Here is a 23,447-nt window from a genome sequence, read left to right as displayed (position 1 = left end):
GTTCATCTTACTCTGTATGTGCAACACTTGTTTTTAATTTTGTGTTATCAAGAAAGATGCAGCAAGAAGTCACTAATTTAAAATTGTCATTTTAACCTGAATGATGGAAATCCTGATTAGCAACTCAGAGAAAGAACAGAGGGGAGATTTTATTGTGCAAAACCTGAGCCATACATATTAAATATTGATTATGGTGTTTTGATTCTTTGAAAAAATAACTTGTCTGTCATATTAGATATAAAATGTTATTGCTATGGTGCTTGTTCATCTATCTCTTCAGAGATGATGGGACGAAATTTCACCGTCATATTTTGCACAATGTCAAAGATAGCTTGAAGCTAAGTCTGTGCCACATTACGGTTTCCTTTTTGTCTTGGGTTGGCTGTTCCAACTGTACCTCTTGAGTGACTGTTTCATAGCAGTTCCCTTTGCATTTGCAGTGGGCAAGGTGTAACCTGCATAGTGCTTCTAACAGGTTCAGGCACAGGGCAGAGGATGCTGATTTCTGGTATACAGCCCCAACAGCATGGGTCAGAATGATCACTGAGGCTTTTTTATCTTTCTCCCAGATGAGAAGAAAGTTTTAGTTTTAAGGTCTGTATCTAACAAAACTACAGAATGGCTGACAGGAATGTGCTTTTTCCTCTTTTCAATGTTCATGTCAGATTTTAGAAAAACCCAAACAACCAAACAACCAAAACCTTACAGTGTGTGTGTGCAGCTTATTTTTGAAGAACTGTTAAACTTCTCTTAATATTGTTTATGGCTTGGGATTTTGGACAGCTTTTGTTACTGTTGTTTGAAATCAGCACCTGACTCTTGGCTAAACTCTTTTTGAAGTTTCTCAGAGATTTATCCCCTCACCTAGACATTATTTTGAAACTTCCCAGTATCAGCTGTTTCTGAATCAGTCTCCTTACATGTAGCACAACTTCAGGAAATCATTCTGAAATCAATCGCAGAATGCAGAGTGGATGGTTCTCTTACAGTCTTGTCGTGACACAGACAAGTCCATGGGTAGATTAAATGTTAGATCCTGGCAACAGGTGATGGTGGAGGGAATCACATACGTGTAGTTGCAAGGTTCTCTGAAGAACGTATAGTGCAGCTGTGGAGCCATGTCAGGGAAGTGAGTGTGCACGAAATTGAAGATATAATGAGAACTGTAATATTTATATCTCCTCAAGGAGGGAGCACTGCATTAAATGTAAAGCTACTGTAAAAGAAACCTGTCTGCCGTGTTTACTAGGCTTGCTGAAAAGCTTCAGTAAGTGTCCTTAATATAAACTGACTTTGATTGGAGTATTGTTTTTATATTTCCTCTGTAAGTTCAGGTTCCTTTTCAGTATAAATAGTCATGCATCTGAAACATTTGAACTGGTATTCATCTGCTGTTTCCCTGTCTGAAAACTGCTATCTGATCAAACCAATATTTTTTAATTATGTATTTATAGGCAGATGGGAGAATAGTTTACAGTCAATGTATGATCTTCTCTGCAAATCTTGGAATATTGTGTTGGGGTTTTTTTAATATTGCCTTATCAGTTTCTTTTTTTTATTACTGATGACTTCATTCTGTTTGAATTCAATGCTTCAGTTTCTTTGGGGTAAACTAATAGATTATGTATGCGATATTTGCACAGTGCTGATTGAATTCATCTGGTGAGTTTGAATGTGGTTCATATATTCACATAATTGTCAGGAGCCAACTTGAAATTCAGAACTGTTTCATGAGCATTGCACAGGGCATCATATTTATCTCACTTTACCCAGGAGTGGGTAAAATTTTCATGGTAAGCTAGAATGCAGCTCTTTCAAAAGCCAATGTCTTTTGCATAAACTGTGGTCAAGAAAAGAAAAAAATTAAAAACCCGTGGAACTTTAACTTTATCCTGAAAAAGTGAAGCAGATATACTGACTGACCCTCTTCCAACCTGTTAACCCCACCTTTCTAACAAATTCTGAACCTACTGGCTTTGACTAGACTTGACTGGTGGCTTGATGCTCAAGAGATACTGGAACACTAAGTTTTATGACAATAAGCAGCCTACTAGCAAGGCCCGGATGAGTGTTCTTGCTGGAGTGAAGCTCTGCAGTGTGAACCATTATCGGACACCAGAGAACCCACAGGAGAGAAGCACAGGAAATCAGACTTCACGGAGCTGCTAATTTCCACAGAGATTATGCTTGTATTTTCACACTAATCCAGATGGATAACTTTGCATTTGCTGCTATCTTTCATCCAAACGTTCCTACTCATTCTCATGGTTAGGGGTTTGTACTTTAATACAGTGTGGCAAAGGTTTGCCAAAGCACAATATGTCAGGCCCTGTCTTGTAATATATATCATCAACTTGAACTCTGCAGCACCACTTCTGCTTGCTGGCTCAATGGGTTTGAGCAGAAGGAATTTCACCTACAGCAGATCTGCAGTCAGTGGAGCACAGGCTGCTGTTACTGTCTCTTAAAATACATCTATCTCAGACTTTGTTTTAAAAGGGGGAAAAAAAACAACCTATGTGGTATTTTCAGATTACCTCTTCAGACAAAATACCTGGAGGTAGAAAGTGGGTATGTAGCCATTAGGGCACTGGTGGCAGGTGCTAATACAGTTTGCAGAGAGCTGCAGGGAGTCAGATGGGCTGGAATCAAACTAGACCTGTTGCCTGTATTTCAGCATTTCCCTGTTAGCTAGTGCTGCTGTGGGCAATGATGTTGGCAAAGCAACTGGGACAGTACTTTGGGCCTTATCTGTAGGTTAGCAGCCCTAATTAAATGCTTTATCTGTACTCACAAGTAAAGTCAGGGGATTTCACCGGTATTGTACTGCTCGTGAGCTGTGGACCAAGCTTCACTGTTCTAAGTGATAGTCCCCATTAGCTACACCTCAGTGTTCTGCAAACTGGAAATGGTTCTCTGCTATTTGACGAGAATTCATGCAAGGAGCAGAGGCATTTATCTGTGGAAGGAATAAAGGGGAAAAGGGAATATACGTTTTCTTCCCCCTCAATAGTCCACAGAGTTTGTGCAAGCTTTCTGCACTGTCTTGGCAGACCATGAGAAAAATTTCATATGCCCTGGAAGACTTGGGTAAGTCAGCTAGAGAAGCTTGAAACCTCTGGGACTTCACAGAGTAGAGTAGATGGATAACTTAGGATCTAGGAAAGGAAAGTAATTTGATTTTTCATGGAAACATACTGATGCTACAAGTAAACATTTCCAATCCTGACTGCATATTCAGTTGCATTTGCAGCCTACATGGAATTTCCCTTCATTGGCAATTAATTTGCAGTTGGTCTGGATTGCTGATAGATACTAGAAACTAATTACTATTGAACTGATAGGTTTATGTCCAGTATTTTGTATGTGCTGTCCAAATTCAGTTTGCTATGCAAATCCTATAAAAGGCTTCCCTAGATTCTGGCATACTCATAGGGGACTGCAGTGTATCGAGATGCTCCACTGAGTCTGTGCTTATGTGAATAAATCTCTATCTCTGTAGTCCGCTGTTGGTGAGACAGAGTTAAGGTTGTAGATTAGGAGAATATATGATGATGTGCTGCAATAACAATGGTTTGAATTAAGAAGCAGCCACAAATTATTGTATGATAATTCCCCATGAATGCCAGTAAATGCTACTGAGCCATACAGTCAGTATTCACCCCAGTGCTGACTAGAGCAGGGCTGGAAATAGCTGCAGAAAACTTAATTTATTAATTTCAAATACGATCAATTTTTTCTTAATTCTTAGCCATTTTCAGGATTTCATTTAATATTTCCAGGTTATAGCTTGAAATTCCACAGTTGTAAAAATCCAGCTGTAAGGTTTAGAAGGCTCACCGGGGTCAAAACCTACAGAAAGGCATGTATTTAACTTGGTAAACTAAGGAACTCCACCAGTTTTACCACAACAGTTTGCAGAGTATGCAGTTCAGCATACAAGTGAGTCTTTGTGGATTACTAAGTGGATTACTGCTTAATTACCACTTAGAAAGGTGATGTCAGGATTTAATAGTGTGCTTTCCCGTCTCTCTTGCCTCCTCTGTATTCTCATGGCGGATGTTTGAGTTCTTTGTATAATTGGGAGGGAGTTTGGTTTTTTATAACATAAAACTTCTTTCTGTGCTTCTCGGTGAATAATAGTTTATTCTTTACCTGGAACAAATGTAATTTTAGGGAAATTCCACATTTAGTGTGGGAGCAAAAGGAAACTTTTTTTTTTGTCAGCTTATCATCGTCATCGTTATTATTAATATATGACAGCCATTTATAGCTGCTCATTGGAATGTTAAAAGTTTTCTGGTGCTCCCCCATCTGTCTGCATCCATCTGTTGTCTCTTGTCTTGTACTGGAATTGTTAAGTTCTTTGGACAGGGACAGACTTTTTTAAAAACAGGGATCAAGTTCACAATTAGCAGTTTTATTAATACAAGAAAGCAAAAATAAGGGTGATACAGAGGACACCATGCAAGTCCAGCGAATCAAACATAATCCATTTGTCTCAGGTCTGGCAATTCTGTGTGTTTACCTGGTATTAGATATGTGTGTTCATAGGAGTTTTATTTCATTTGCTGTTTGTTTTTCTTTCTCAGTGGCTGTACAGGTAGTGGGAATGCTGATCGTATCCAGAGGTTACGGAAGGAGTACCACCAGGCCAGGCGAGAAGGTTTACCTTTCTATGAGGACGACGAAGGACGAACACAGCTGTCTGACTACGACCAGCGCTGGGTAGGTCCATAGCATGATGCAAAGTGCTTTTGCAACATTCAGGGTTAGTGAAAGGTGCATATTTGTTTTTGGTTTCCTATATCAGCTTAACTTGAATTTGCCAGCCCACTAAAGAAAATGTTAATAACAAGAACTTGGCTAAAATTAACTTGCCTGTTCACTGTGTTTGGTTTAGGCCCAGGTTTCTTCTCTTTAGTCCCAAGATACAGAGTCACTGCCAAACTGTGTCACAAGTGGTAGCATCAGGGCTTTTCAGCAGGATTTATGATACTCTTACAGTTCATCCAGTGATTCTCTGGGTTAATAAGAATGTTGGAAGAGCAGATTCTCCCTGTGCTTAGTTGCAAAGTGAGAGGGAGGAAATAGAGGTATGTCTACTTCAGTCCTTCCTTCTGTGTGCTGGACAGTAGCAATCTGGCCATGATACAGCCTCTGTAACTTTTAAATGTAATAATTTGCTCCTCTCCCATCAAAAGATCTTAAAATATTATATTACAGGCATGCTGTATTCCCTGTTTTACATCTAGGAGTCATACTACACAAAGACGTATTATCTACCCCTCTACTGAAGAGTAACCTATAACCCATGGTAGAATCAGAGATTAAATCAACAGTGCCAAATTTTTGAATGTATTAAATAAATGCAACACCTATAGTCAATGGGTACTCAAGAGCTCTGCCTGAGCAGGTTTCAGAGTTGGACTCTGTCTCTTTAGAAGTAATTATAATCAACCAGCATTCAAAAATGTAACTTTGATAAAATGCAGTTCGTGCTAAATTTGAAATTTTAGTTTTAAAAGACACGGAATTATGTTAAAATCTCAAGAATCTATATACATGTGAAGTTTGAACTAATATTGTTGGGTTTAATGTCTCCAAACTATCAGCGTGAATGCTGAAGTGAAATCTGCAATGATTGAGGTTGTAGTCCAAAAAATCCTGAGCAAGACTAGACTTCACTGCAATCACAGAGAGATATAGAGTTGAAAGGGGTATTTTTACATAAATTATCATATATATTTGTTCATTAACTCCAAAACTGTTGTTGTATATATTACTCTGATTCAATTACCAAAACTGTCATCTTCAGCAAAATAATTCTTTCCTTGGAGCAGTTAACTGTAGTCTACTGCCTTAAATTTTGTGAACCAAATTTGGGAGCCAATGTAGCTGCTATTCTTTTTCTGAATTGCTTTTGTAAACTAAAATAAGAATATGCGTCAAATGTGTCTTTCTCTTGAAATTCTGTGTTGTGATAAGGGTCCTGACAGCCCTCAGACTGGGTCAATGGTACCTCTTCAGCAACCTGAGGATTTCTACTTCTTATCCGAAACTGATAAAGCTTTATTGATTCTCAGAGGAGGTTGAGATTTATGGTCCAGTGTAGTTTCACAAGATTCACAAAGGTTTCTTATAGGTAATCCTTTCTAAGCCTTTCCTATTAGGTATAATGCCCAGAGATTACCGATTTCCAAAGCTTTGCTTTTTCTTTGAGGCACGTTGTCCTTAATCAGAGTACCTGAAAGGGCGCTTTAAGTATCTCAATCTTGAAATTATTAATAATAGTGGCACCAGGATTGTTGTGTTTTGCCCTTCCAATGTAGAATATTTTTAAATGTTTTTGTTGTGAGGAATGGCAGTCAGTTCAAAAATCAGAGTTTACCTTGAGGGCTTTAATACTCTGAAGTTTGTTGCTGCAACAGTTCTTCTTGTTAAAGTGGTTTATAAATTTCCAAGACTTCTGGTCTTTTCTCTGCAACAATATCTCCCATTGATCCATCCAGCCTTGTTTTCATAGGCACTGTCTTTTAGTCTGGAAAATATTGCAGCCACAGCTTGCTCTCTTTTGACTCATGGCTGAAATTTGTTAAAATACCTATATTACATCAATCTATTCAGACAGAAAAGAAGGAACAAAAAGAGAATCAAAATACTAAAAAGAAAACAAATGTCTCAAAATATCTTACCACAAGACTCCTCCAGATATTTTTTAAGCAAAGCCATCATTCCCATCTCAGGCTGCTGACCTTCAGCAGTACTGTGGTAACACAGACTGAACAACAGCTGATTTTTTTTCTACCTTTATTCATCAGTGAAGATGACTAATTGCATAATTGTGAATAAATAAAAACTTACTCTAATCTTCAGGATGTCAGGTCTTCCTTTAAAGAGTCAACAGACAGCTGAGGAGGAGGAGGAAAACCTTCTGGTATAAGTTTTCTTCCTTCCCACGGGAGGTTATGGCACCAGGGAAGCTGCAGCTGGAAAAGAGATCCTGGGTCTCTCTATGTATTTTTAAGACTCTATTAGTTCTTTTCTTGCTTTTCTCAGTCAACTGTTTTACCTAAGCCAACTTTCCTACAAGATGTCTCTCTAATGTACAGCAGCTGCTGTAATCGCTTCCCACCATCTCATGAAACATGCAGATAAGTTGGGAAAAGCAGAGGATAATTTGAGAAGACACTATCCCATCGCAAATCAGCAGCCTCAAAAATGGACCCTGGGTCTTGTTCTTCAAAATAGTATCTGAGAACTCATGAGGCAAATTTCTATCTGATAAAGCTGACATTGACAAGTGGCCTTTAGCTGACACTGTAATGGGACAGAATTTCTAATACAAGGGGTATTTCTAACAATCTACTTTTTTTAAGCGGGATAAATCAAGTTAAAGTGCAGAGCCGGCTGAAAAGCTAGCATTGTAGGGGGAAATGATCTCATGACAGGCAATTGGGATCCATAAATGTTTTAAAAATAAGGTCAAAAATTCATTTTAAATAGGCCTGCTATTCTCTCATCCATTCCTCCCCCCTGCATCCATTTTCCAATTCTTCTCTGTTCTTCTCATCTGTTACTGGATGAATTTTTGCTCTCTTGCGCCTTCATTCTGCTCTCTCTTCCCCAGTCTGTTCTTTTCTTTTTGTAAGGAACTGAATAGTTCAGTTTAGTGTGTCTCCATAAACAGATGCATGTATATAGCACTATCTGTGCTATAAAACCAGATCCTTTGAAATTCTTTTCCAGTTCCATTGTGCTTCCATTTGTTGTTGAGTTTTGCATCCTTTGGATTTACCTCCCGCCCCCCTTCTCCCACCCTTTCTTTTTAGATTTACAATCGGGATAAATGATAAACCAAATTCTGTAGGGTGGATCACAAGGCTTAAAGTAAACCTCAGCTAGTTAACCAAAGGACAGGCTGATGATAAGTATAAATATTGTCTAGGAAAATAAATGCCTATTGTTGTCAGTGTAATGTGAGATTAGCCTAAAATTTTCTGACAGCTAGAGTACATTATGATGTATCAGCTCAAAAAAGAGTTTAGGCATATGCACACATCCTCATGTCTTAGTACATATTCAAAGTACTCATGAACTCATCCAATACAAACCTAATCTGGGTCTACTGAATGAGGCAGAGGATGTTTATGTACCATTATCGTAGCTGCAGTATCAGTCAGACCCTGAGAGAACTATGTAACCATTAAGCTTCAAGAACTTAGTCTCTCTAGGAGTTGGAAGGCTTTTTCACAGACGCTCCTTTTCAGGGCTTTATAGTCACAGTCTAATAGCAGATCATAAGAAATAGCTAAGGAGCTGTCAAGACAAAGCTGTGCAGTTAGCATCTGCACTTGTATTTAAGGGCATTTAAATAATGAGGAATTAATCATCTATTTGAGGATTTACTTGGATTGTCTTACAGACTTTGTACAAATCCAGTTACTTAAAACATCAATTCTTTCCTTCAGGGTGGCAGTAAATCCTTGAAACTTTATCTTTTTAATGTACGTTCAAGGATTGTATGTAATGCCAGCCACACTGCAAATAGTTCTTCACCTGTTAGTGAGACCACATCTGCTTCACTGCACCAAACCTTCTTTTAACTGGTTCTAAAAGCCATTTCCTTATTTGCTGGTAGATTTGCAAGATTGTAAATAACCTAAAGATAAAAGAAAACCTGTCTCTGGATACTGGCTGTGAACATTCCCATTGAAACAAATCCGTAATGTACTGAGTTTTGTCAGTTCCGTGTTGAGAGTATGAAAGAAGAATCATGCCTGTCTGTGTTAAAGGCCAAGTACTTTATTGTGTGCCTGGCAGGGGTCCAAGCCTAAAAATCAACCAGAACAAAGAAAGGAGCATTAATAACTGCATTATTTTTCCATAATGTGTCAAAGGTTCTATGCCTGCTCCAGGATGAATAAGGAGCTGTTTGTACTTTTCATGATCAATTAATTCCAGGTTCAGGATGTTGCATTTCAAATAGGTTAGGTTCCCAAAACACGCAAACGTTTGTGTTGGACCATGGTTAGAAACCAGAATTCCAACTTCTAGAATAGTAACATTCCTGTCTTCTAGCGCAATGGAAGAAGCTGACAATTTTATGTACTATGTGAAACCATATAGCAGAAACTGATGCAAATTCCAGACTTCGAGTCCATAGACTATTAGTAGGAAACAAAAAATTAGAAAAAAAAAAGGGACAATAACTTATTTAAAGTATAGCTGCTTTGAAAAACATGGATCAGAAGTTGTTGTTGTTAAAATATTAATTGAGTACGCAAAACACTTTATTAGGATGTATGATTAACTTACCAATCAAGAACTTTTTATGGTCACTACTTAGCTCTGCATAATGAAGATTTCGGATTGAGGTGTATTCTACAGAGCTGTCCAAACTAAGCAGAGTGATTTTGAAACATACAGGCCAGCTTTTGGGGGTAGTTTTGGGAGGAAATTATTTGGGAAAAATCCCTGCCAGACCTCATGTGAAAAATAAACTATTCCAAATGGCACATGCAAGAAGAGCCAAATTCACTTCCATTAATACTAGTAATAAAGAGTGACTCCTATAACTTGTTTGGAGTCATTCCTACTTACACAAACGTTGGATTTGGCACAGATTATCTGAACCAGAGGGGAGCCTGAAATGCTCATGTCTTCATGGATATACCGTGTACATGCTCTTATTTACCAGGGGAAACAGTTCTGGTGCCATATGTCATCTTAGCAAAGCCCACCGGTTCTGTTTATACCCTACAATATTATGTGAATTCCAGAAATATATCATGCCATCTATTCCACAAGGTGTCCCATCACACAGCTGCTTTTTGTTGTTTTCCGATTCAGGGGAGTGATTCTGAAAAGGACAAACATTAGGCATTTCTCTTGTATTTCTTCCAAGTAGTTGAAGGAAATCAGAGAAAAACATGCAGTGCTGCCAGGCTGTGACCATCCTTGCAGGCTCACAACACTGAGAGATTCCAAATTAACACATGAGTGTAATCATATCTCTTTCAGTTAGGATAGGTTCTTCTGATGTTGCCCAAACAGAGAACTTGAGTGGGGCATCATGGAGATCATGACAGCTGCCATGGATCATCTTGATATGATATGAAGGGCCCTAGAGGCTTTCCACTGTATGTATTTTGCCTAATTTGACAATATCTTAAGGGAGGCAAGACACAAACCTCCAACTGGTAATTATGTTGATGAGGGGAATTCATGAACAGGTAACCCATGCTGTTTAGTGTGCTGAAGAGTTACTGCATTTGTGCGTATAGTCAGCCCTCAGCTCTGCAGCCTTCATGCTGTGGGGCACAGCTGAACGGGCACAGAAACAGCCTCTTTGGAGCTAGGCTGCAGTCTGGCTTGACTGCAGTTCTGGGTAGCACAGTAGCTGGCTCTTGGTAATTTGCTTCGGGTTTGGCAAGCTTCTGCCAGTATAGGCTTTAACAGGTTTCTGTCTACTTGTTGATCACTGTGGATAGGGACTGTGTGGCCACTTGCCCCGAGCATGTGTGCACACTGTCAAATCTCAGGCCAGCATCACGTGGGGAAGCTGGAAGAGGATTGATTTTTTAACACCGAGGCCTCGCTCTCGGGGTTGCTAAAGCCAGTATTTGCTCCTTGAGCCTTCCCTTGCTTAGGCTCAGTGATAGGTACTTCTCCATGACAGGTTGATCCCGACCCTTAGCAACTCAGTGCCCCACATACCGTAGAATCAAATACAGCTGCTCATGGGCCCAACTACGAGGGAGGGGGGAAAGTAGATTTCCTTTTAAAATTGACCTCCTCTTCCTCAGGCCATTACTAAGAGGCCTGCTTCAACTTCTGGAAAGGGGCCCCAGTTACTACAACACTCATCTTTTTTAATCACAAGACAAATCTGTAATACCATTGAAATTCATGTCTGAAACTAAGCATGCGCTTCGGTATTTATTGGATCAGACTTCAAACCTTACCCTTTCTTTGGCACAAGTTTTGGCCTTTACTACCAGGTGTCTGGTGTATTTATCAAATAGATGCTGACACAGTTGACTTCTCTTTTCAGTTCTTACAGTTTAATCTCTCTGGGTCATGTTCATGTTGAATGTGTTGCTGATTAAAAAGAAATCTCTTCCCTAGAAAATACCGATGATCCAAAGAGTTTTCTGGCTGCTGTTGTCCCAGTCAACACCCCCTTTCCTAAAGATGCTGGTCACTGTCCAGCTCTGCCTGCTAGGGATAACCTCCCGCTAAAATAGAGAGTGATTTGGACAAAGGACTGCAAAATTTGTCCATTTAACATCAGGGAAAGCAGAATGACCTCAGTGAGGCAAACAGCAACGATTGCCCACTGTGTGCAGAACAGGGTCGAGCTTGAAAGAAGCTGGGTCAAGTAATACAACTATGTCATTGAGGCTGTTACAGAGCACAGATCTTGTATTTGTTATAGTTAAGTATGTGACAGAAGCCAACTGAAATAATGGACTTTTGATTACTTTTGATTTCTGGATTGAGTTCTTCTGTTGTATATCTGTGCAGCAATTTTCATTATTGCAGCGCAAGATCTGAGGTGGAGGCTTTGAGTCTTCTTGAGTTTTGCTAAAAATCCTCACTGCAAAAGGCATAGCAGAAGTTCTTGTTAAATTCCATCCTAGGAACAGTTTCAATACTCAGGGTGTCAATGCTCTGGCTACATAGTTGTGTTGCAGTTACAAAACACTAAAAAGTTCAAGATTTCTTCACAACCAAGGTGTGAAAAGTAATTAGAATGTATCACTGGGTGCTGGGTATAAGCAATTATCTATGAATATATAAAGGCTCTATTTTTCTCAACAAACAGGCGACATTGTTATAATTATTTAAAATGAAAAAGAAAGTCAGTGACTCAGACACAGCGAGATTGAGTGGATAACTTTATTAGTTCCCAGTCTAAGGTCTGTAGTGCAGATGCTAATCTAATATCTAGACTGTATTAGAATAAAGTACAAAATATGGAAAAAGCCAACTCCATTTACTCTGTAAGGCTATGCTGTACATAAGTTTGACTGTTCTGCTCAAGGCCAGCTCTTTTCAACTTCCAGCCCCAAGTCTGGCCCTTAAAAAACACTTGAAAAAGGAGCACTAGCATATTCTTTCTTGCTCAATACGGAATGCGACTGGACTACATTCCTTCTATCGAATGTGCTGAGTTCTGAGAAGTTCTGCAGAAGTTAGTAATCAATTTAATCTTTGAGTTGGGTTTTTTTGAAAACTTCTCTAATGTTCTTGCTTTGTTTAGTAAATTGAATTTGTAAGCAGAAATTTCCAATTGCAGAATGGCACCATGCAAATTAATCTGAAGGATTGATTTTGATTTTATTTTTGTGTTTTTGAGTCACTAGTTAAGTTTTTTTGAGACTAAACAAGTGTTTTTGACACTAAACACTAAGAAAGCAAAAGAATACACACTGGTGTCTGTGTTTTTGCTGCTTTTTCCTCATCAAATAGCCTGACTGCTGTGTTAAGTGTCATGTTGTCCAGTATTAAGTAGAGTCATTCCAGATGAACTGTATGTCATAAGTCCTCTATCACAGGAGATACTGAGTCTTCTGTAATCCAGGTGATATTGGAATGTCCGCCTTGCAAGCAGAAATATGAGGTCTGGCCCTGCTACCTCCAAGGGGGTCCTGCGGTTCAAGACAGATGATATGTAAATAATCCAGTGTCCCAGAGTAGCATAGATTTCTTAAAGTAGTATATCAAATTCAGCATGTAAATTGTGAATGCGTACAACTGAGCAAGAGGACAAATACCTGTATCTCTTCTAAAATCCAGTCTGGTCACCAACTCTAAGATTTATTGATCTGTTTTCTTGCTGGGCTGGAATAATGATTGTCAAAATTGCTACGGCAAATAATGCATTTCTGTGTTAGGAGCATCAGTGCTGCACATGGCAACGAGTAATGGCAGTGGCTCTCAAGGAACCTGGACTAGGTTTATGATTTACACCACCAGGTATTCCAAGAAAAGTCAGAGTAGGAGATACTTAGAGTGCAGTTTTGACTTTGAAGTTATGATGTACCTCAAACCAATGTGAGTCACTTGGATTTGTATTCTGAGGAGATTCAAGAGTTTCTTATATTGTAGTAAGAATGGTTTATATGAAATTGTATTCTACATGTCATAATTTGATGATAACTCCTTCAAGATATGATAAAAATTTATAATTTGAAATACATGTCTATGCCCTCCATCCTTGGTCTGCCATCATCAAAACAAAGCCATTCTGACAATCTAAATTCAATCTTTCCTGTGGAATGATTATAGGGGAATTTAGCAAAATGCTATCTAGTGGTACCCACCAGTGGATCAGTATGAACATTTACATCTGCATTTAAAGCTAATTTTCAATATATTTCTCTTAATTTGCTAGGAAGATACCTGTCAAGTTAGCAATTAAACTGTAGTTTGGTCACTGAGGTGTTTACATGGATTAATAGATCTCTCTCTTAAGTGTGTGCTCCCCGGTTTGAAATAATAGCTATACTGCGTGGTAGCATGACCCCACTTGAGTTTCACACACACATGCACAAAATCAAATTCCATCACATTTTAATGCAAATTCTACCTTTGCAAATGATGGCCTGAAAAGAATGAGTTTCCATGGTAACCTTAGGGAACACATAACCTGTTTATCATAACTTCTCCATGAAGCAAGACAGGGGGTGGGGAACATGCTTTGATGTCAGCTGTGTTTTTCTGTAGACAGCGTTCTGCTGTAGCACATACAGAGAATTTACCAAATTGCTCCTGTACTGTCCTAAATAAACTTTTTTTGCTTTCTTAGAAACAGAAGCGGTCGTATGGAATAACATAGGAGGGAACTGCAATAGGCAATATTCAACACCATTAACTGACCTTTCAGCTCCTGTCTGTAATTTGACAACTAGGTCAACATTTTGAAAGACCAATCACAAATTATTACTTAACAGATCTCTTCCATCACTTTCTCTTTCCTTGCTTTCCCTCCATGTTTTACACTTAGCCCTCAGGTATCCCTGCTGCCTTTCAAAGGCACTTTTTTTTTGTTTTCTTGTTCTTCCACTTCACTGCTAAAGGTCCTGTTTTGAAAAATGCCTTGAAATATCTCTGAACTCCTACATTGTGGAACTCCCACAGAAAAGAATATATTGATTATACTTCACATTCAGTGCTGACTTTCAGAGTTGAGGTGGTGGCTTTGGAACTGCCATTAGCGAGGAATGAGTTTGATGGCTGCAGGCATCTGTAAGGTTGTATTTTTCCTGCAGATGCACAGTAACTCCTGGCTAAAGGAAAGTATGTCTGCAACATTTTTTTAAGGTCATTAGGAGTAAGGAACAGATGTTGAGGTTTTTCAGAATGCTGCTTTGAAGTGCCATTTAGGAGTCAACTGACAAGACTGACCCTATAGGCAGTGATTTTTGGGACTGGAACACAGAGGAACCATTGCCCACAGTTACCCATCTGGTATCCATCTGGTACCAGCAAACAACAGACAGTACCAAATCACAGAAAAACTGTACCAACTGCTAAATTGGTATCAGCAAGCAAAGAAGGTCGCCACCCAACAGCAGTTGCAAGCAGGAGAAACAATGTCTGTAACATTTACAGACTGGTATCTGAAGATCCGGAGGAACCTGATGCCACAGCATATGGAACGCAATTCCTCTCTCTAAGCCTGCTTATGCTGATGTTGTTGTTTGCTCAGTATTAATCCAGGTTTGGGATTTTTTTTCCTTTTTTCTTTTTTTTTTTTGTTAACCATATTGAATTTGCAGTGTGGAGAGCTTTTGTCACAATGCCATTGAAAGAGCGCCTCTCTTTATTGGCATCTACGTTTAACAGGATTAAGGTGGATTTAATAGCCTTTGCTACAGACTAACCATTCAAATTCTGGAGGTACTGTTCCATAGTGGTGTCAAATCACAATGGAAGGAGTTGAGGTTAACTTTTAACTCCATGACGATTTACTTTCCAGTTTTTCTTTGATGTGAAGTATTCTTGGGGAGAGCTGTGGCGGGGAGTTGTTTTCCAATTTTATTGCCATCTTCCTCCTCTTCCCTTTGGGCATTTTCACCCTTCTTCCTCCTTTTCTTTTCTTGAAGCAGCATGCTGGTTTGTACAGTAGCTAAATGCATAGAATGCAATAATACAACAGTGAGAGATTTACTGCCTCAAGGTGCTACCCCTTCTACTCTTCAGGACCTCCAGCAAGGCATGATTTTATAGACAATGAAAGGCTCACTCTCCCCTGTGAAGCTGCCTGCCTGCAGGAAGCCTTTCACTGTCTATTTCCACTACTTGCTCTGCAATTTAGTTCCATGCCCTGCTATTTCCCCCTTCCCTCCCTCTTTTCTTCCCTGACATACACGTGCATATACCCCCTGCATGCACGTTCAGTAGCAAGACCAGATGTAGATAGACACAGCAAAAGAGCATTATCTCAGTGTGTGCGTTAAAACCCTCAAAAATTCACCAAACATTTTCGTTTTGCCATCCTCATCATAAATGGAAATATTGATCTGTCCCCTGTTTGCTTTCCAGGTACTGACGCTGCCATTTCATTTTCCCTAAAAAGAACACAAGCTCATAGCTGGGCTGCAAAGCATGGCCATTACACCCTGGCATTGGTGCCAAGAACTCTGCTGACTTAGCTAGAGAAAGATGCTGAAAGCCAGTGACTTTGAGAGAAAATTCAATTCAATTTACTTCATACAGTGTCTCTCATGAAGTATTTCAAAATGCCTTATATCAGGAGATAACATAATGAGAAAATGCTTTAGAGAACTGGGTATTCAGATAGCAAGACAAAATGATACACAACAATGAACTGGAGCAAAAGAAAAGACGACTGTCATTTAAAAGCAGTAATCATCTGGATAAATAGTCTTGTAAACTAATTACAGTGAGAAGAGAAGCAAAGAATGCAAGACTGGGAGGAACAAGAAGCAGCTTACTTTCAAACAGGCTAAGGCAGAGGACTGGCTTCATGAGGAGGGGAGGAATTAGGCACAGTGTTGTAGAAGCAGGAGACCTGCTTTAGAAATGTAGTCACACGTATGTATGCTGTATATTGCACCACAAATGTATCTCTGTGACAGGTTAAGTTATTCTCTTTAGTGGCTGGGAAGAGATTAATTACATTGGTCTGGTTCAGGGGAAGAGCAATTGAAATGCCTCCTTGTAGCTGGAAAGAATCAATGCTGATGAGTGCTGTGGGTTTTTTGTTTTGCTGCTTTTAAGGTTTTCTCTCAATTCGAGGGCCTCTGTTTGCCTCTACTTGGAGAATAGGTTTGCAAGTGAGGGTGTCGCAAATCTGGTGCTCATTAAAGACAATTAAGAGATAGAATTAACCAAAACATATTATACGACTAAGGCAAAAAGAAGCCACCCACAGAGACGGACACAGGCCAGGAAATGATCTCATTTTGCATGGTCACAGGAAACCATGGTCCTCCAGCACCAGGGATCGGGGTATTGTGAAGCAAAGGTTCAGAAACCAGAGTATTATTTTTGTGGGGCTGTGCAAAAACAATTTGCAGTTTTGGCTTCACCTCCATCTTTGCTGTTTTTCTCTCCTTAATGTTGCAAGATACAGCAAATGCTGAGAGCTTGTTTTGTACTAAGCTAAGGCAATTGCCATGTTTTTAAACTGTTATGGGAACAGCCTGTTTCCCTTTTAAACTTCCCATCTGTGTTTGTATTTCCCTCAGTCTATTGCCTTTATAGAGAATTTTCCGCTCCCTCTAAATCTAAACCATTAGTTTCACCTCCTTGAACAAGAGGTAGGGCATTACTGAGGAGGAAAAGTAAATCCTGAGATAATCAGCCCTGCTTAATTCCAGCATGGAACACTGCTGTTTTCACTGTTCCTGGTGTTCAGTGCACAGGGAGAAGGCACAGTGACTCAGTATGTACATCAGTGTGTGCACATGAGTGTGTTTAGGTGTATAGAGAGACAATCACAAGGGGAGCATTTAATTGCATTGCAGTCCGACCAACCCAGTAGTGTTCTGATTGCATACAGCTGATTTTCTAAGTGAAAATTTTCACACCTACTCACCAACAAAATGAAGATCATCAGTGACTCTGGAGTGTGTGTTCGTGTATCTTATGGGGAAGAGGAAGGATGGTTTGATTACTATCTGTTTTTTCCTTTGGACAAGGATGTTTTTCTCATGCAAGGGAAATGCATTCTAGCAGCATGAACATAACTATTAATCAACACTTGAGCAATAATCAGTGAATGAAAAATGATGACCAGAAACTGAAAATGTACTTGCATAGCTACTTTGGTGCTTTTCCTTTGAGATCATGCCCTTGCATTTTAGCATGAACAATTCTTATAAAATTAGTGCTGATATATTTCAAAAGGCAGTGATTTAAAAAGCCAGTACTTTTTTTTTTTCACTTTTAAAAAATATTAACAGTGATTGAGACATTAAGATCTACATAAATAATGTTATAAAACTACTTCGGTAGTCTCTGAAACAGAGTCTCAAATGATATGAACCAGTAATATCTACTGAGTTACTTCAGAGATGGATATGCCAAAATCATCATGACTAGAATGCTGCATTTAGATGTGTGAAGACATGTTCAGGATAAAAAGATGCAAGTGTTTTTCCTGTGTATTTTGACCCAAAAAAGAGGTAGAGCCACCGAGAGATGCAGGTGTATGTTAGCTTTGGGAATGCCTCCAAGAGGAATCAAATGCTATTGAAATGAAAACAAACCCCCCTCATCAGTATTTAGCATGCTTTCCTGAATCAGGGCCAAGGTATGTGGTGGCACCCAGCAGAAACCAAGGCTGTGAGACTCTCCTAGTGAGCAATACCTTCCTTTTGTTCTTCAAGATGTTTTTTGACAAACTCAGTCACAGTTCTAATAGCATCAGATGTTCTTTGGAATAATCTCTAAACCAGATTAGTATAAAATGCTTAAAGTGAGCGTGTGCTTAACAAAAAGAAAGTTCAGCAATCCCTGCGACCGAGCCCAGAAAACAGAACTTTGAGAGTCTGCAATACTGTGACTTTGCAGTTGGGCTGCAAGCAGGCAACTATAGCGATCTACTGATTCACCTTCCCAAATTATTCACCCTGTATTTTCTGTTGACATGAAAATAAAAAAGTTTTACTTAGTTGCCACACTCTCCAAAACAAATTTGAAGACGTTGGACCATGATTTGAGAATCTCTAACAATTACACTTCCAAGATATCTGTAAAATGGAGCAGGAACAGGAACATAAGATGTCACCGGACCTGCTGGGAAGATACTGCTTCCTTCCTTATTCTTGGAAAGTGTCCTACGAGCAAGTTTGTAACAGGGAAGTTGAAAATGCCCTCTTTCTTCAGAGGTAGAGGTAGTTTTAAGAGTTCTTGTGGAACATCTTGGTTTGCCATTGCAGCCACTTAGCAAAGAAAAACACCACTAAGAATATCAAAAAGAAATATTAAAGGTGCTGTCTTACATCCAAACAATGGCAAAGCAGTACCGATGGGCTCGTACAGCATTAGACTCTTCTTTGAGGACTGCTTCTGCCATTAAAATCAATGCAACTTAATTAAAGCAAATTATAGATAGATACATCTATAAATAAGATATTAAAGTGCGCTGCTGAATATGATAATTGCTGCATATTTAGCAATCAGCGTGTGTGTTCTGCTTTTGCCAGGAGGGATTTCTTTCTGTGGAATCAATGGAGCTTTATTAAAAACCATCCAAATTAGAGGGAGAAATGATGAGTGTTATAATAACGCAAAATCACTGTTTCAACTTTCATTGCAAAACCAGGAAAGCAAAATATATCCCTCTTTGTGTATGTAAGGAAAACATCAGGAAAATTCTTTTGAATCATGGACACTGGTAGAATTTTTAATTTTTACCTTTTGATGCAAAACATAAAAAAGCTGGATGAAGGAAAACATGCCTTCTGTGGAAATGCTGGAGGTCTTTGTGGATGGGATAATGAGGATATCGCAGCAGTAAGGAATTAAGAAGATCCCATCGATCAACTTCGTCCATTTCACATGGAACATCCAGTTTACTGCCTTACATCACTCCAACTGTTTTAACAGCTAAAGGAAGTGTTAGCGAGTCAAATTGTGTTCTTAAATTTCCAGAACCAGGCAGACTGTTGAAATGCAAAAAATAAGTGGGTGAATGTTGATACTTCACCTGCGTATGAAACACTGAGACCAGGGTGTGGAACAAATCCACTTTTACCTCTCCGTTTTTCTTCAGTTTTCACTTAATTGAAAACAAAAACCAACTGTGTCTCAGCAGAGGGGAGACCTGAAGGTTAAAGGGCAAATTCCGTTATACCAGGGCTCTTTTTGGCATGCTGAATCTCAACCCATGTGATTAGAAACGCTCACAGACAAAAGAAGAGCTTTGAGAACAGAGGTCAAACCAGCATCTGAATCAAGTCCTTTAACAGATGATCACAAGACTATTGAAAAATGTACTAAGCAATGCAGCAGTTCTATGTGTCATGTTTATACACAGACTTTCAGGCTAAAAGCAGAAGCTGGGTGGCATTTTCAAAGCACTTGGGTGATGGCAGAGCACAAGCCTCACTCTGCGGCCTTCTCGGGGTGGCTCCTGTCTTACAGTGCATGTCAGACATATAAAATACAGTGTTAGTATCATGCCATTTTTTATGAATAGAAAACCACAATGCACAAAGTAACTTTTCTGAGCATACACAGTGAATAAGTGAAAAGGTTAGGAGTCCCATGACTCCTATCTTCATAAGCTTTTCCTGATCTCCCATAATTTTAAGTAAGTCAGGTATGACTCCAGTGGAGTCAGCAGTGTTTTGCCCTGGATTCATAAATGTGTAGTTAAAATCATATCAGCCTTGAAAAAATTATACCATCGCTACTTATTTAGTGGGCAGCACACACTTCTAATTTTCTTTCTGATCTTAATGATAATTGAAATGTTTGGGAGACTTATTGTTCAGAAGTGGGAAAAACAAAGGGTTAAAAACAAAAGTAAAAGGGCAGAGATATTTAGCATATATGTGAAAAATTAATAAGCCTGAATGCAATACTCACTGTATATTATTCTTTTTTTTAACAGTGGGAAACTTCTGACTCTGAGCTTTGTTTTTTCTATAGCTAGTTAATAAGCTTTAAAACAATTTTTTTAACAAATTTATCTTGGCAAAGATGATGTAGTTTTCTATATGCAGCTCTGGATACTTGAAGGAGAGAGAACAGTAACTGGAACTTTCTGAGAGAGCCAACCTGAAAGTGGCTCTGCACTGTTCTTTTCCTTATGAGCAGTACCCATGGTCTTGTGTCTTCTGTGTGCCAACTTCACTCAGGACAGACCTGGAGCAGGGAGTCAGGTGGGATGTGAGAAGAGGTAGGGCCCCAGGCGAAAACACAGTGTCCTGCTGAATTCCACTGGTAGGGGCAAGCAGTTTTTGCTGAATTCTGTTTGCAGTGTGTGGGAACCCTCCCCTTGAGCTGTGCTTGGATGCACAAGAAAAAGTCAATTCTGGTTTTATGAAGCTTAAACTTCATAAAAACATTGCTATAGTTGTTATTTTTCGTACCACAACAGCTGTCCAACCTCTAGCACCTTGATCCCTAAGAAAAGGGCAAGAGAGGCTTTCCTGCTAACAGCTAGTAATGTAGCCTTTAACAAATGCTCTAGGAGGAAGGCAGTGTAAGACAGGTGAGGGGGAATGAAATGCAGTATCTCCTGGGAAGAAAACACAGGCTCATACACTTTTCTGTACAGTTTTCGAGATAGTCACAAGCTTCAGAATTAAATAAAGACTTTCCCTTCCCTTAAAGAATTGTTATTCTGCAGCCCCAGAATTCTCCTGTAGGCAAATCCCAGATTTACTCAAGACACCTGCTTGCAGGTATACCCTACTTATGCCTTATAATTTATTTGCAGATATTTGAATGCTCTAAGAAAATTGTTTCTGGCTTGATCTACAGGTGCAGGTTTATATCGCCTCTTTTTATTATTTTCCTGGGACCTTCTCCTAGAAAGAATTAGTGGGTTAGAGATACTCTCTGCTAGCTTATCACTTCTATGTGTTAGAAAACTCTTTAAAGTGCCCTGCAGTTACCTTTTTTGCCAGGGACATAGCTTGCACTGACACTTGCACTGCTTTTGTGTTATCTTTTTTTTATATATGTATAGTTGGCTTCCCTTTCTGTTTGTTTTGGATCTGCATGGGAAATGTGAAACTAATAATCTTCCTACAGTTTTCTGTTTTAATACAAATATGGATTCCATTTGTCTAGGGAAATGGAGAGAGCCCTGGCCTGCACTCATTCTTCTCTGTCTTTTGGCCTTTCATGTTGGTCACCTTCTGAAGGCTGTGGACTTGGAGAGAGGAGAGTGGGGCGTAGTGCCCACATTGCCATTTAGTCTGCACTTCCCCTGGCCTGGTTCTGGTGCTGGGAACAGGCAGGGGTTTAATTAAGGATGCTGGGGTGTCATAGGATTTTTTTTCTTTCTATCACAGAAATCTTGTTTGCTAGTGGAAATTATTGTTTTTTAAAAAAAAGAGACTTGAACAACAAAAATGTTACTATCCATGTAGAAAAAACACCTTTCTGGAACACAGAAAATCCTGACCATGAAGGTATTGATTTATATGGATGTGGTATCTCTCCAGTTTTTCTGATACCTTGTCTCCAAGTGTGGCCACTGCTGTGTGCTCCAGAGAATTTACTGGATTCCCAAAGGGGCAATTAGGAAAGTAACCTGCTGGTACAGAGGTTTCTACCTACTCTCCCATTCAGGGAATGGCAGGCTCTTCAAGACTTTACCTTTCTTCAACCTGTCAAAGTCTTTACTCTCTTCTGTTAAGTGAACGTTAGTTGTTTTGATTCATATGTGTATCCAGTTTATTAATTTTACATCCCACAGAGAGCTTGGCCATACCAGTTCTTTGCAACAGTTAAGTTTCATGAGTTGTTTGTTGTTGTTTTTTGATAAAGACAGCATTTCCCTTCCTCAGTTTGAGCGTGCTGCTTTTTTAATTGCGCTGATAGGATGATGACTGTTTCTGTGTTTATCACTGTCCCATTATTTTTGCATATTCATGTTTTGCTTGTTAGTTGAGGCCGCTCTTAAGAGATGAACTGTTCATAATGATGGCACTTATTTAAGTTGATGTCGTTAATTTAAACCCTAAAAATACAGGAGCATGTTTTGGATCATTCTTTCTGTTGTGCGTTACCATATATTTGTGAAATGTGTTTCCTCTGCTGTTGGGTTCTCTCTACTGATTGAGAATTTGAGCTCAAAAGCTCTTCCAGTTGCCTCTGATAGGGACTCAGCTAGGCACTGTGCCTTCTGTCAGCTCCCAAGCCTTGCTGGCCACCTCATGGTCACCATCCATGTGGACTTCCAGGTTTTAATCCTTTTTTAATATGGTTACTGTTTGCTTGCCTAAATATGCTGTGATGATTAACTATGTGGTTAAAACCTCCACACCTGGCCGGAGGGCCAACGTATGTCCTGTTTCAGGAAAGGAGGAGAAGCTGAAGTATTTTGATCTTGCTTATTAGTACCTTTCGTACCAATTTTTAGCTCAGTTTGTTGTAGAAGGCAGCAAAGGAACCCTTTGCTTTGACTCTCTCTGAAATATAAATAAATTCTACGAAGGAGGTGTTTCTATTTTCACAATTTCTCTTTTCATAGGGGTAGTATTTGATTCCAGGCACCATTTTGGCACGCCGGGCTGAGAGATGATAGGTTTTTACTGTCGCATGCACAGATGGAGAAAGGAAAGAAGAAGAAATGGCTGAGCCTTTAATTAGCTGTGCAGAGCCAGAGCATGCTTTTCCAGTGCATTGGGGGTTTTATATAGGATGTGGAGACTCAGCCGCTCAATGGATCCAAATTAGCAAAATTGTGTATCCACCACCAGGGTGTTTCTATGGTAACTGTCTCTCAAATCATATATACAAACAGACCTGGCAGGGGGTATTGCCTTCTATTTGGTCTGTAGGAAACCATCAAAAAAGGGGAGTTTTCATGCTGCAAAAAGGCCTTGTGGTGTAAATATTTTATACTTTTGGTGACTGGTATAAGTTTGGGGATTGCTGCTCGATGCTGGCACGGTTCCGAATCCATTTGTGTTTTTTCATGTAGCCTGGCTGCTGTTACTCCTGTTAGGTGTGAGAGTGCAAAAAACTCACATGGGGTTGTGAATGCACAGCTACCAGGCACATCCTTCAGCTCATAAACATCTTGCTGTTGCAGATAATTAATAACCTATCTATAGCCGCAGTTAGACCATATACTGTGTGGTTTTTATGCTGAGTGAATCAGAGCATACATATGGGTTTTTTCCCCCCAATCTTCTTTGTAAAACAGAAGAAATCTGGAGGCTCTTCCCTCACCAGCATACCTGAGAAATTAATGGAACTTATGAACCTGATGAAATTAGCAG

At 39.4% G+C, this 23,447-nt stretch overlaps 1 protein-coding gene across 1 annotated transcript in view; it reads left to right on the top strand.

Moving 5' to 3' along the window:
* PARD3B (par-3 family cell polarity regulator beta) overlaps positions 1 to 23,447 on the top strand; it is a 392,632-nt gene that overhangs the window by 340,354 nt on the left and 28,831 nt on the right. Inside the window, exon 21 of the mRNA XM_027880190.1 lies at positions 4,593 to 4,728. Coding sequence (XP_027735991.1) covers positions 4,593 to 4,728 — 136 coding nt within the window. The remainder of the gene's footprint in view (positions 1 to 4,592; positions 4,729 to 23,447) is intronic.

This window comes from Empidonax traillii, unplaced genomic scaffold (genome assembly GCF_003031625.1).
Source record: "Empidonax traillii isolate 1590-97213 ecotype Southwest subspecies unplaced genomic scaffold, ASM303162v1 scaffold65:size4453928, whole genome shotgun sequence".
NCBI classification, from domain to species: domain Eukaryota; kingdom Metazoa; phylum Chordata; class Aves; order Passeriformes; family Tyrannidae; genus Empidonax; species Empidonax traillii.
The sequence above is the reverse complement of the archived record's forward strand: the minus strand, read 5'-3'. Positions and strand labels throughout refer to the sequence as shown.